We start from the raw sequence: 15,254 nt of genomic DNA on the forward strand, positions 1-15,254 counted from the left end.
TAGCCTCTGACAATTACGGGTTTGCGCACAAGTAGTAGCCATTATATGATGTAAAAGAAGATATTTAATATCAATAAGAAGACAAACATTCGATGTCTATGTGTGATTGATGTTGTTCTCATGCATTTGTTGATGCTCACTTGTTGTGTTGTTCATGGCTCATGATTGATAATGTTTTATGTCTTATATAATTGCTCATGATATGTGCATGCTTACATGTATGTTATAATGATTAATCATTGTTACTATTAATGATCTATAAAGAAGAGTAGAATAGAAATTGGGCAAAAGTTGAATTATCACGTAATATTGATTCACCTCCCCTCTCAGTATTTCTAATACAAGAGCGAGAAATGAAAGAGCAATTGAAGAAAATTTTGTGTCACCGAATGTGAAAACAAATCTAAGAATGAATTCTATGAAAGACATGTGATCCAAATAGAGTCCAATGGTGAAGCATGAATAGATACATTGAGACTTTGTGCAAAACATAAAGATAGAGAACAGGGAGAGGTACGCAGAGTAGAGGAGCAGCATATAAGGACTATGGACAAAGTAAAATTAAAATATACAAAGTAGGGAGTTGTATGCAATAAAAAGAGATCTTGAAGATCGTGTTGGATCAACGATCAAGAAATTTGCACAAGCAATGTTAATTGCAAAGCATATGGGTTTGAGTTTTAAAATGTTATGCAAAATGGATCTAACGGGGAGCTCAGGTTGGTGCCTGCATTTCTCAAGGGACTAGTGTCTCCTATTTGGTGTCAGTAAAGCATTTGAGGTTGATGCCTACATTCTTAGGGGCCTTGTGTCCCCTTTTGGTTGGTGCCAATAAAGCATTTGAGGTTTGTGCATGCATTACTTAGGGGACTAGTGTTTCCTTCTAGTTAGTGCCAGTAAAACAGTTTAGGAGGTTGGTGTCTACTCCTGGTTTGTGTCAGTAAATCATTGTAATAGTAATTTGTTGCCTCTAAAATCATTCATATGTAGTGTATTCATATGTTGATGATGTGATTGACATTATATATGCATTGAAATGTGTTTGATTGGTTAAGATTTGTCATTATACTCATTCAACCATGCCCCTCGCCCCTAGTATAATCATATTTCCACCATGTCATGGCCCTCCTAATCAATGTTTTTCATAAGGTAACAACATGGCATTGTTCGTATGTATTCACACCTAACGAATATTAGTAACTTATAGGTAGTTTTTTTTGTAAGTTCATCCATTAAATTACATCGTACATGGATGCATTTTCAATAAGAGACAATGCCTTAAGTTGGTCATAGGGAGAATAATATATTTTTTGTTTACCCTTAGGAGCATTGTGGAAAGATGTTCATCCTCTAAGATGTATCTGATAGCAAGGGAGAATATTACCAATAATTGAGAGTCAAGCTTCTAGTCTTGATTCCTTATCAATCAAGCATGTACAAACAAATCTGGCCCCCAATTAGAACTATATGTAGCAACCAGAGAGCCTCAAAACTAGAACTAGAGCATTGAGCCAAAGTCAAAGCCATGAGCATGATTCAATTTGTGGTTTCCCTAAAATTACCATTCGGTAGAATATTTACAACTTCTACTAGACAATAGTTTCCAGTGATCTTCAAATTGCCATTTGCGAGTACTCCCTATTAGCAAAAGACATTAACTTCCAACGAAATTAAGAAATGTTTCAAGAATTGTTGAGCCTTGGAGGCAAGTTCCAATGTTTATAGTCATCTTCAAATCACCATTTGCAAGCAATTTCAATTATCAAAAATTCAACTTCTAGCCAAAATTTGAAATTTGTTATGGAAAATACTATTGATATCCTGAGTTCTTGGTTCGCCTTAAATCACCATTTAGTAGAAGGATTAAAATCTTGTTAGTCATTAGGTTTGTAATCATCCCAATCCCACTAAATTCAAAGAGCATGTTTAGCCATTGGTGGTTGTCCCCATCTCTCTGCTTGGACTCACAAAAACCCCTTCAAACTAAGGAGCAATGTTAAACATCCAAACCAATAGAGTTATGTTGACAAATATGAACCGTCATCAAGAGTCCATGAGACCTTGGAGACAAATCTAATGGTTAGAAACAATGTATTTTAATGTGTAACATATGAATAAATTTTGTTTCCATGCTTAGGTTGTCATCATTATTTTAGTTTTTTGTCAAAAAAAATTGTCATGATTTTAAGTTATTGTTAGAAAACTTTGCCATGATTTTAGGCTATTGTCCATCAAAGTTGCTCCAAAAATGAGTTACAATGCATTTAAAGTTGTTGGTTTGTCCATCAAAATCGCTCCAAATAAGAGTTACATTTCATTGAAAGTTGGTTTGTTCAATTTTATGATTTGTGTGCATGTTACAAGTTTAATGTCTAAAAACAAATATAGAAAAAAAAGTTACAAAAATTATTTGTTATAACCTTACATAAACTTTAAAATAAGTATTACACATTACCATTTTCATTGAATTGGTGACCCATTCTGGATAATAAGTATCAATTACCCCACAATGATATCAAAGCATAATGGATTTCAAAGAAACCATACCCAATGACGTAATGGTTTTAAATAAACCATACTTTGTTAAGTTATATTTTAAAGAAACCAACCTTTGACTATAAAAATGTCAACAAAACATGACATGCTTCATCATCAAGAGTCCGTGAGACGTTGGAAGTCAAATCTAATGGTTAGAAACAATGTATTTTAATGTGTAACATATGAATAAAATTTGTTTCCTTGCTTAGATTGTCATCATGATTTTAGGTTTTTGTCAAAAAAAAAATTGTCATCATTTTAGGTTATTATTAGAAAACTTTGCCACGACTTTAGGCTATTATCCATCAAAGTTGCTCCAAAAATGAGTTACAATGCATTTAAAGTTGTTGGTTTGTCCATCAAAATTCCTCCAAATATAAGTTACATTGCATTTAAAGTGATTGGTTTATTCAGTTTTATGATTTGTTTGAATGTTACAAGTTTAACGTCTAAAAACAATTATAAGAAAAAAATACAAAAATTATTTGTTATAACTTTACATGAACTTTAAAATAAGTATTACACATTACCATTTTCATTGAATTGGTGACATTCCGGATAACAAGTATCAATTACCCCACAATAAAATCAAAGCATAATGGATTTCAAATAAACCATACCCAATGACATCTTGGTTATTAAATAAATCATACTTGGTTAAGTTATATTTTAAAGAAACCAACATTTGACTATAAAAATATTAACAAAACATTACATGCTTTTTCGTATTGTTCATTGAAAATTATTATTAATTTATACCCCACAATAATATCAAAACAATGGATTTCAATACAATCATATCCAATGACATCTTGGTTTTAAATAAACCATACAATATTAAGTTATAATGATGCTTTGATTTAAAAAAAAAATCCACCTTTGACTATAAAAATGTTAAAAAAATACAACAAATTTTCCAATTACTTACTGAAAAGTTTTATTAATTTATACCTGAATTGTAAGTTTTTCATTATATAAGAATGAAAAGACTATTCTCATCTCATCTATTTTATTTTTTTATGTAATGACAAAAGAACAAGACATGTGGAGACATGATTATATAGAAATTCTCTCTTTAACAATAAGGATGGGCAAAAGATTTTGCTTCATTATTTTGTAACTCCTTCAAACCATCCCCACTATTGTTACATCTCCGTGATTGTGTCTCACTATTATTTTCTTTTAACCATTCACATATTGCAGGAAAGGCTTTGTACGGTGTCGATGGTATTTTCAACTTATCACATATTGCAAGAGCGACTTTGTAAGCTGTATGGGCACACTGTTGTTGCAGCTCCATGATTGTGCCACATTATTTATTTTTTTCCGTTTAATTTTCACATATTGCAGGAGGGTTATTGCAGGAGGCTTTTGTTGTATGTATGGGTTATTTACAAACTTCATCATGATTTTGTTAGAACATAAAATGTTCTACTCATCTGTTCATCTCATTTCACCCATGTGAATCAACTCCAGCTTCAACAAGAAAACTAGGCCAGGGTTTTGGCAGAGAAACTAATAAATTAAAACAAAAACCCTTTGAATTTGAGAAAAAGACTTTAAAAAAATGCTTGTAACGGTTCCAGAAAGCTCCTTCAATCGATCCAAATTGAAAATATTCCCATTCCAAGGAAAAAATATGCACTCCAAAGCTCAAAACAGTTCTGCAAAAACACATCCACTACTAATGGCAATTCTCTTCCTTTATGCGAAGAGAAAAAATTTTGAGCTCGGATGTTTGTAATCCTTCAACAAAGGAAAAAAGAACAAAATAACCTACTTTGTTAATCATGTCACAACATTGTCGACTGGTGCATTGGGGAACATCCTCGCATCCCCCAACGTTAGAGGACATCCCAAGAGGCCCCTAATACATTGCCAGCAAACAAGGGGCGCTCTGGGGACACCACCAAGTAGTTCTGTGTCCTGGGGATGACAGGGGATTACCTTCGGGCATTACCAAGTCATCCCCAAGTTGTTGTCACATCCTAGGACAAAAGGAATACACCCAAAACACATCCCATGATACACTTCAAGAGCAGGCCATTATTGATGACAACGCAAGTCACAACATATCCCCATGGTACACTTTCAGAGAAGACCATTATTAATGACAACCCAAGGACCAGTTTCAAGTATAGCCTTCCAAGCATCCCAAAGAAAAACAGACTTGGTTAGAATTCTAATTCTACTATTTCCTTTAAGCAGACCTCTTAATGTGCTTAATGTGCACAAGCTTCAATGTGGTTCATCTCATGTTGTATTTGTCTAGCATTTATAGATTAAGCATACAAGATCATTTTATAGTTATTCCACTCTACATATGACTGGAACCAAAGTTTTGATATTAACACCATCAACATGAAAATTTTACACTATTTAAACACTTGGTATGAATAGGAACCAAAAGAGTTGATATTAACATTATTAACATGTTTCACCATCGATAGCCGCGTCCGCTATGAAATCTCATCATCACCAGATACGTTCAGCAAAACGGTAACACTTTTAGTCCTTACATGTATTTGATAATAAAGACAGCTATACCATTTATGGTTATTTAATTGCCCATATACCAGAAAGCACCAACACTTTTACTGAGCATGGAGTCGAAAACAAGACCAACTTCAAAAGCAGATGAGATAATTATTCTCGGGCAAAAGTGCATGGCATCTTACTCTCTATCAGTCTTCTAATGCAAAATGGTTATCACATAAGTAGCTCCTCACCCAAACATGAAAAGAAGGCAAGTGAAATATATGATACAAATAACCAACTGGAATTCAATTTATACATATTTTAAGAATTAAGCCCCGCGAGTCTATAAACATACATTAAATAGCTTCCAAATTTTGTGTGACAGTTTCAAAAACAAAACAAAACAAAGCTTTAGAAGAACAATTTTGCTCCAAATATACTCATAGAGCAGAGTGTGCCTCTTAAAAATACACAACTCAAAACCACTGGAGGTACATTTTCACCTGTACAGGTAAGGACTTCAAAATTGTTCCTTTGCCATACTGCACAGACAAAGATTGTCTGATCAACAAATGACAAAGTTGTCACATTCATCACATCTGAGGAAAATGTGCAATTTACCAAATTCAGCAATTAGGCCAGCTCCTAATTGGTCTAGACCATCACCCAAATTCATAGGTTAATGAATCCATCTTTACGACCTTCAAAACCAGGTCTCAAAAGCTTCTTCTCTCGCTGCAAACTCAAATTGGATATAATATCAGCACACTAACCAAAATTAACTGCCATCATAAGCAGCTGAGGAATTGAAAAGCATAATCAGAAATACTGATAATTTGCACACTTAATTCATTTTCTAGCAGTGATCAAATGGAAAAAATAATTGCAAATAGTCCATTCTAAAGTGAACTTTCGACAAGCCATTTTCAAGTTCTGATTGGGCTCGGAGGAAAATGTATTTACAGCGAACAAAGAGTAATCCTAAACTCATGTCAACTCATGTTCATACTCAAATTCTATTCAGTTGTATGTCAAGGTGTTTCAACTTCAATTTCATTTTCAGTTATAATCCATTTTTCCCGTGCCCCATAGCAAACTGGATAACATCTCTTAACAAACAAATTTCAGCAGACAAAGACACCTGAACCCTGAGGTATTGATATCTTTGATAAAAGTTCTGACAACATACGTAGCATGGGTATTGGAAGCTCTATTTTATCGTCCACCGGCACATCCTCAATTGGGGGTACTAACGCCTAACCCTATGGCATGCTGATCTAAATATGTGATCTTTTTACTGATATCCCACACATTTCTTGTTCTATAAAAAGTACATAGTGAGAAGCTAAAATCTTGCAAGGACACATACCTTAGCAATAAGTCGCTCCTTTTTTTGTTGACTTCGTTGAGCAATGTGTTCTGCTCGAGTTTGTTGTTTTGCATCTGCAGATTTTTCTTTAAGTTCTGCTCTCTCCTTCCTGCGACAGTCAAGGACAAGCATCCCCCAATTTAGTTATACGTTATATCTCATGAGTAGACTACAATGTCAAAGAAAAAGAGTGAACAAAACATTATCCAAATTTAATAAATAAATAAATACATAATTATTACATTTATATAAGGTCTTTGTCATAACCATATAATTTACATTTGCAGAATAGAGTTAAAAGTGAAATTAGCAATTCATCAATGTTGTATTCAAATGGAAGATTTAGTGCTATCCTCCAGATCAAACTACTATGTGGAATATGGAGCAAAATGGATCAGGAGCTTTTTCTGTGTATGACTGTAACTCAAAACAAAAAAATCCAGAGAACCGTTTTGGTCACTTGCTATAATATATAGCTTCCTGTACATTTCCACAATTAAGCTTTAGATCTAGTATATCCCAATAATATTGAAATGTCAATATAATGTTCACAGTGATTATTACTACGCGAAGAGATCGCTAGGTTTTGTAACATGCAAAGATTAAGACAAGACGCAACATTCCACGTCTATGTCTCACTGATAGGTGCACATTTTTTTGAAACAAATGCATGTTATATTATTAATATACAAAAGAAGAAACATCAATTATCATATGTTTCCAACAAAATCAGGGAGTATTACCCATTCCCCCAACACACAATAATAAGCACATAGCACAAGCGTGTCTGCTTTGGCTCAAGTTCTAGAGAATCGATGTCCTTTACAAGAACATTACTATCTTGGCTACAAACTGTACAGCAAAACTCAGATTTAAACCCAGCAACTTCCAACAAGCAGTGTACTTTCTCCACTGAAAATGGCTAAGCAGCATCTTCACCATAAAAAGCGACATATTTGTTCATCTTATTGTACCCTATATGGTTTTTGTTGCCTGTCTAAACAATCTCTTCTCCACAAAGATGAACCACTTCCACCGGACAGGAGCAATCAACAGACGAAAATATGCTGCCATTACCATATATGCACAGCATAGAGGATTTACAGATGGCAGCTGTGTAATATGCCAGGCTGCAGAAACAATCAAGCATCTAATGTGCAGCTACAAAATATTTTCACAATTACCCATTCTGCAAACAACATTCAATATACAGTTTCTCATGATCTTAACTTGATGTCCTCATGTCAGTCTTTGGAAAGAATGTAGAAGTATGAATGGGATAAATGAGCATATATTCCTCCTCTTCTACAGCATTTATGCCCAAAAGATGTAGGGATACTTTTTCCTAAAAACACTTTGGGTTTCTCCCTTGTACAGCTTCAATCAATTAGTTTAAAAAAATTCTAATCAAAATACAATTTGTTTTTACTGAGACAAATAAGCGCACAATATTCTATTGTGCGTAAATTTATTGCATCAAGGACTTATATAATGCCATTGTTTTCTATTCTGAATCTACCCTTAAATACTGGTTACGGAATTCTTTCAGATTAATTTTATTTTTCAATCTCAGCATAATGCATTTAACCTTCTAATGAGTAAAAGTTCAATCTAGGTCCCCAAGATCTACCTGTGTGTGTTTCGGTGGCTAACCAAACTCATCTTTGGGCTTCTCTTTTCCAAAATATGATTGATTTTCATGTAGTACATAAGTTCACTTTGCAAAGTATGGCACTGAATCACGAAGAGATGTATGGATAAGCTTCTGCTAATGCATACACATATCATGCATTAATTCACCTTTTGAAGAAAGCTATCAAGAATAATTCCTATTTTACACAGTACCTTCCCAATATCCATAAAGCAACTAGAATGTCAGAGTAGACCCGTTTTTCTCAAATTATAAAGTTTTACTACAGATAATTGCAAAGCATGTCTTCCAGATATTTATCCCCTTATTTAGGTCATTTATGTGTGAAGTTATAGTTCATTCTATCCAAGGTTGTGTACATTCTGCACAGGCCTAAGTGTCTAGGCATGCACAAGTTGCCCAAAGTCTCCTTAGACACTTGCTCTAATATGAGCAAGGTGTTTTTGTAACTTATCCAAAGTTAGACTTAGGAAAAGCACAATTATTATGTTGGTTTATTGAACTAAAGTAAACTTAGGAAATGTGAAGTAAATTACTTAAGTGGATATGTTTTAATCTCAATTCTTGATCTCAAGTGAGACGACATCTAATCTAAGCCGTCAATCACTTTCAAAATTAGGGTTAGGGATTTAACTTATTGAAAAGTTATAAAGCAAGACTGAGGAGAAGACTCTTGAATTTTGTAACTATGGTCGGTCTTTGTAACTATTATTTGTATTTGTCAAAGAAAATATGAAAGGCATGTTCTTCATGACCTTTGCAAAAGAATAATTTTGAATTTGTATTTTCCCCTCCACAAGAAACCAAGTTGGCTCATCTAAATGTTGAGGTCATCTCAGCTCCTTATGGCACCCATTTGACCTCTTGATAGCTATATAAAGGAGACATTCGTCCTCCCTTTTGGGCACTTCGCATCACTCACAATAAGAAATATATCTCTGCAATCTACGGAGAAATTCAAGCAGTTAAGGAGGGCAAAAACAGAAGAATAGGAAGTGCTCTTTCTGCCCTTGCTCAAGCAAGTTCACAAGGCCGAGTTTGTGTGGAATCTTTCTGAAGTGGAGTCCGAAGTTGCTGAGGTTAATCTCTGTGGATAAGTGTCGAAGATCTGTAGTTCATCTCTGTGAACACTGAAAAGGGTCGAACATTTGCGGTCATCTATGTGCAAAAGGGCCACATCTCCTAAGATTCATCTCTGGAGAAAAGGGATCCGAATTCTCTGTGTATTCTCATGGTTGCAGACAGTGTTGTGAGGGCTGACTTGGTTTCTTAGTGAGAGGTTGAAGTTGTCATCTTTACTGGTCAGTGGTCTATAATCTTGACTTTGATGTTCCTTGAAGTGGAGTCCGAAGTTGCTGAGGTTAATCTCAGTGGATAAGCGTCGAAGATCTGTAGTTCACCTCTGTGAAAAGGGTCAAACATTTGTGGTCATCTATGTGCAAAAGGGCCGCATCTCCTATGATTCATCTCTGTGAAAAGGGAGCCAAATTTTGTGTGTATTCTCATGGTTGCAGACAGTGTTGTGAGGGCTGACTTGGTTTATTGGTGAGAGGTTGAAGTTGTCATCTTTACTGGTCAGTGGTCTATAATCTTGACTTTGATGTCTCTCTTGTTGAATTGATTCTGTAAGGAGAGGATGGATGGGTTTTTCCCCCATGTGGGTTTCCCCGGGGTAAACTCTTGTGTTATTGTGTGGTTGTCTCTTTATGATCTTTATGGCATTTTGCTTTTATTGTTGAGCGTCTTTACTGGTCAGTGGTCTATAATATTGACTTTGATGTCTCTTGAAGCAGAGTCCGAAGTTGCTGAGGTTAATCTCTGTGGATAATCGTCAAAGATCTGTAGTTCATCTCTGTGAAAAGGGTTGAACATTTGCAGTCATCTATGTCCAAAAGGGTCGCATCTCCTACAATTCATCTCTGTGGAAAAGGGAGCCAAATTCTTTGTGTATTCTCATGGTTGCAGATAGTGTTGTGAGGGCTGACTTGGTTTCTTGGTGAGAGGTTGATGTTGTCATCTTTACTGGTCAGTGGTCTATAATATTGACTTTGATGTCTCTCTTGTTGAATTGATTCTATAAGGAAAGGATTGATGGGTTTTTCCCCCATGTGGGTTTTCCCAAGGTAAACTCGTGTTATTGTGTGGTTCTCTTTATGATCTTTATGGCATTTTGCTTTTATTGTTGAGCCCCTCTATGTAATTGCTTTATGATTAAAAGGATCCCAAGAAAAAGTCTAAACTAATGAAAATCATAAGAAGTAATTATCTATATAGAGGATGCCCTAGTTTTTAAACAAAGACGCCATACAGTAGCACAAAATTGAGAGAGGCATCACAGTGAGTATGTTGGGTCCGAGGAAGGTGCAACAAGGAGATCCAGATCAACCAAGGAGAGTTTGATCAGCTAGATCATATCCAGTGTTGTATGTAATTTATCAGTTGGGCCATCTTCCCAAAACAGGAGCCTGAGTAGGTTCAAAACTTAATGAAGAACTTTGATTGGGCAGAATCTGTGTGTCATTTTTGTAATTGAGATTGTTAAATTTCCTTTCCACGGATTTATTTTGTTAACACCCTAGCTAGTGCTTTTACTCAGTAGAACTAAATCTGCTCAGAACTATTTGTTGGTTTGCTAGGGTAAAAAAACTGACTGCCAGTGCAGGAAAATTTGTAATATAGGTTTACCAGGGTGCAAGGAGGCTTCACACAAATAAACTAGTACATACAAATTTGCATTACTATAATTATTAATATTATATGAAATATTGTTAAAATTGGCAACTAGGGCTAACTTCCACCTTAGGAAAACTCATATGATGGAGATGATTATTGCATTGGATTCCTCTTTCAAAGAGGTACAATTTTGATATAAAGATCATCTCATTATAACAAGCAAAAATGGAATTATGAATTTATTTCTCTTATGGACAAACTGTCAAGGTTGGCCATAGTCAAATGTAGATTCATGAAGCCCAATATATCGGTCTCCTCACCCTCAACGAAGTGTATAAATAGGAGAGACATTTTCCTCATTTGGACATCATCTCATCACATCTTCTTCTCTCTCTTGATTGGGTCATACAGCATTGGAGGCATCTCTCTTTTTCACACAAGTGGCAGCTCTCTCTCTCTCTCCTTCGCACGTGTGGCAGAAGGCTGAGTTTTTCAAGGTGAAACAGGTCACAGATTTCAGGGTGTTGACCAGAATTGACTTTGGGTGATTTGACCAGCGTTGACCTCAATTTTTGTGCCAGAAGTTCAATTTCAGGAGGCCGCATTTATTGGCTCATAAATCAAGGTGTTTGGGGACAGTTTGACCAGAGTTGACTTCTGTTTTGACCGCAGAAAATTACAGCAGAATTTCTCTCCTTTGACTGGGTTTTGACCAAAGAATTTGGGTTGACTTTGACTCTCCTAGAAGGCCGAATAGACTGCTGTTTGGAGGATGTTTTGGGGCATCTTTGACCATTGTTGACTTTCTGGTTAGGGCTGATTTGTCTGCTGATTTAGCAGATCTGTTTTGGGCCTATACTTATGATATTTGTACTCTCTCTCTCTCTGCTGAACTATTGAAGAATAATAAGAAGATTTGATCAAAGGGTTCCCCACATTGGGGTTTGTCCCTGGCATCTGCCACATCTTGTGTCCTCTTGTCTTGGCTTATTTTATGTTCTATATGCACTTACTGTCAATGTTTATAAGTCAATGTGATTGCTACTGGATATAATTGGAATTTGTCATTGAGCTGCTAAAGGAACATTGAAGTAAATTGTCTTAAACATAGAACATACCATTGTTACCTTAAATTAACATGGTATCAGAGTTGAGGTGAAGACAAAGCCCAAACAGGATTGAAGCAAAGCAATCACTAAAGGAAGTTGTTGGACAAGGACTTGGATCTAGTCCCGCTGATGACTACATCTTTCTTCAAATCCGAGGACAAGTCCGACTATCATGCATGGAAGATGACTTTGGATTTGACTTTGGAAGAGAATGATGACATGGACTATGTCAAAGGAAGAATAGCCAAGCCTCCTTCAAATGCATCCGTTGCTGCTCAAACCAAGTACAAGAAAGGTGAGGTAAAAGCTAAGAAGATTATTGTTGATTCCATTCATAAGCCTTTGGTTGCATATATTTCTGATTTGGAAACATCTAAGGAGATGTATGAAAGGTTGGTTGGGATGTTCAAAGTGAACAATGCAAATCAAATTCTCTTTCTCAAGAACAAGTTGAAAGACATCAAGATGGATAGAGGAGAATCCATCCAATCCTACTTCATGAGGATCACTGAGATCAAGAATGATCTCCTATCTATTGGAGAAGTCATTGGTGACAGGGAGCTCACTCTTATTGCACTTGGAGGCCTTACAAGAGAATGGGATGTATTCAACACTACCATCCTCAACAATGACAAGATTTCGGGATTTGAGGAACTATTGGCCAGATGCACTCAAGAAGAAATAAGGATGATGGAAAGAGACAAGCCCCCAAACGGAAACAATCATTCTGCCTTCTCCACTCATTCTAGATGAAGGAACAATGTTGATCCAAGGAATCAAGGACAAGGGTTCAAGACGGGATTCAAAAAAGGAAGAAAAGGAAGGTCATTCAATTGTAACAGTTTTGGCCACTTCGCTAGAGAGTGTCCTCACAAGAAGGATGATGACAACAATAACAACAACAACTTCAAGGGCAATGGCAATCGAAGGAACAAGAGGTTCAATAACAAAGGAAAGAGGAATGCTCTTGCTGCTTGAAATGGAGGTGGTCGTCCTCCCAAGAAGTCGAGAAACTCTAGGTATGATGAAGCTAATGTTGTAAAGAAAAATGAATTTTATCTTATTTCTGCCCTCTCCACTGCCTCTCCTCCGGATACATTGGACCATTGGTTGATTGATAGTGCTGCCTCAAGGCACTTCATTGGGTACAAAGAAGCTCTCTCAAACTTGGTTGAAAAAGAGACAAATATGGAGATTATACTTAGGGATAATGCTACTTATCTCGTGAAAGGAATTGGAACCATTACTCTTCACTTAAATCAAGGTCAAACCCTTCACCTACAAGAAGTGCTATATGTACCTGACTTGAAAAAGAACTTTATTTATATTTCTGTGATGGAAGACAAAGGTTTTAAGGTGTCATTCATTGATGGGAATGTTTGCCTTTGGCAAAGGAATCCAAGAGATTCATTCACTCTAGGATTCAAGGTTGAAGGTCTCTATCAGGTTGGAGGAAGTCCGTTGGGAGCAATGATTTGTGACACCTCTCTTCAATCCGAATAATGGCACCGATGTAAGGAAGATGATCACAGGGATCCCCGAATTCAACTTAAATCATGAAGGTGTTTGTCAGGGATGTGAAGCTGGAAAACATACAAGGGGACCATTCCTCTCAAGTGAGACTCAAACCACTGTATTCTTCAATTGGTCCATTCTAATCTATCAGGTATATTTTCGTGACATCTTTGGGTGGATATTTGTATTATGTTATTTTTGTGGATGACTTCTCTCGCAAGACATGGATCTATTTCTTAAAGAAGAGAACAACGTATTCAAATGGTTCCTCTCCTTCAGAGCCTTGGTCGAGAATCAAATAGGGAAGAAGATCAAAATTCATGGGACCGATAATGGGACAGAATATGAGTCTAATGAATTCAAAGACTATTGTAGAGACGTTGGCATTAAGAGGGAGACTACCAATGCATATACTCCTGAACAAAAAGGTGTTGCCGAAAGGAAGAATCGTACTATCATTGAAGCCACCCGGAATATGCTTCATGATCAAGGTCTTCCAAAGTTCTTATGGGGAGAAGTTGCCAACGCCGTTGTGTATGTCCAAGGCCGATGCCCACATCAAGCTTTGGACTTCAAGACACCCAAGAAGTATTTACCAGTAAGAAACCTGATGTTTCTCATTTTAGAATTTTTGGTTGTCCCGTACACTTTCATGTGCCAAAAGAGAAAAGAAACAAATTAGATGAATCTTGGAAGAAAGGAACATTTGTGGGCTACAGTGAAACTTTGAAGGCATATAGAATCTATGTGCCTAGTCAAATGGAAGTGGAATTAAATCATGATGTCACTTTTGATGAAGATTTTGCACTTAGAAAGATTCGAGATCTTCCTATTCCTAGGAAGACCAATGATGATGTCGATGCAAAAAAGCAAGATGAATCTTCATCCGATGAACTAATGCTCGATGTTGAAGGTCCGATGGATCCCATTGATCCACCTCCTAGTGAACCCTCAACTAAAAGAAAGAGGCCTTTGTGGCTTAATGATACTCTTGAAGATGTCGAGAAACACAATGCACCAAGGGGGACATTTCGTGAAAGCAAGAATTCGAATAGATACCAAGGGTACTTAGCTGCCATGAGTACCATTGTACAATCTGGGCCTTGTACATTCGAAGAAGCCGTGAAGCAATAGGTTTCGAAGGATGCGATGAACGAAGAGTATGAATGAATCATAAAGAATGATGTCTGGGATGTGGTTCCTAGACCCAAGGATAAGTTTGTGGTGACTTCAAAATGCCTCTACAAGATCAAACATGGAGTTGATGGGAGTGCTGAGAAATTCAAGGCCAGATTTGTAGCTTGAGGCTTCTCTCAAAAGGAAGGAGTAGACTATGATGAGATATTTGCACTAGTTGCCCGATATACCACCATCCATTCAATCATAGCCCTTGTTGCCTCGCAAGGATGGAACCTTCATCAGATGGATGTCAAAACTGCCTTCTTGCATGGTTCGCTTAAGGAGGAAGTATATGTGGAACAACCCGAGGGGTTCGAGGTTCAAGATCGTGAGACACATGTATGCAGGTTGAAGAAAGCCCTTTATGGGTTGAAGCAAGCCCCTAGGGCTTGGTATGAGAGGATCGATAGCTATCTTATGAAGTTGGGATTTACAAGAAGAGGCGTTGACCTGGACCTATACTTCAAGGGTGAAAAGGGCAGACCTCTCATTCTGGTCCTTTATGTGGATGATCTCTTTCTGACAGGTAATGACCCTCTCATTCATCAATGCAAGAGGGAGTTGGCTTCCAAGTTCGAGATGAAGGACCTAGGACTGATGCATTATTTCCTAGGGTTGGAGGTCTGGCAAAAGCCAGGTGAGATTTTCCTTTCTCAAGGAAAATATATTGTGAAGCTACTTGAGAGATGTGGGATGGTGGACTGCAAGTCTGTGACTACTCCAATGGAACTCAACTTTAAGA

At 36.7% G+C, this 15,254-nt stretch overlaps 1 protein-coding gene across 4 annotated transcripts in view; it reads right to left on the bottom strand.

The window, feature by feature from the left end:
• Positions 1–5,296: 5,296 nt before the first annotated feature.
• LOC149184280 (uncharacterized) overlaps positions 5,297–15,254 on the bottom strand; it is a 219,133-nt gene continuing 209,175 nt past the window's right edge. For 2 of the 4 annotated variants that reach the window (XM_089417428.1, XM_089417430.1), the window contains exons 10-11: positions 6,386–6,494; positions 5,297–5,751 (exon numbers count right to left, since the gene is read on the bottom strand). In XM_089417428.1, coding sequence (XP_089273554.1) covers positions 5,689–5,751; positions 6,386–6,494 — 172 coding nt within the window. In that variant the 3' untranslated portion in view covers positions 5,297–5,688. The remainder of the gene's footprint in view (positions 5,752–6,385; positions 6,495–15,254) is intronic. The other 2 variants (XR_016257253.1, XM_089417429.1) reach the window with 2 other exon arrangements.

The sequence above is a fragment of the Pinus tabuliformis genome, chromosome 3_2 (genome assembly GCF_031772625.1).
Source record: "Pinus tabuliformis cultivar Carrire ecotype Pingquan chromosome 3_2, CPIR1, whole genome shotgun sequence".
NCBI lineage: Eukaryota > Viridiplantae > Streptophyta > Pinopsida > Pinales > Pinaceae > Pinus > Pinus tabuliformis.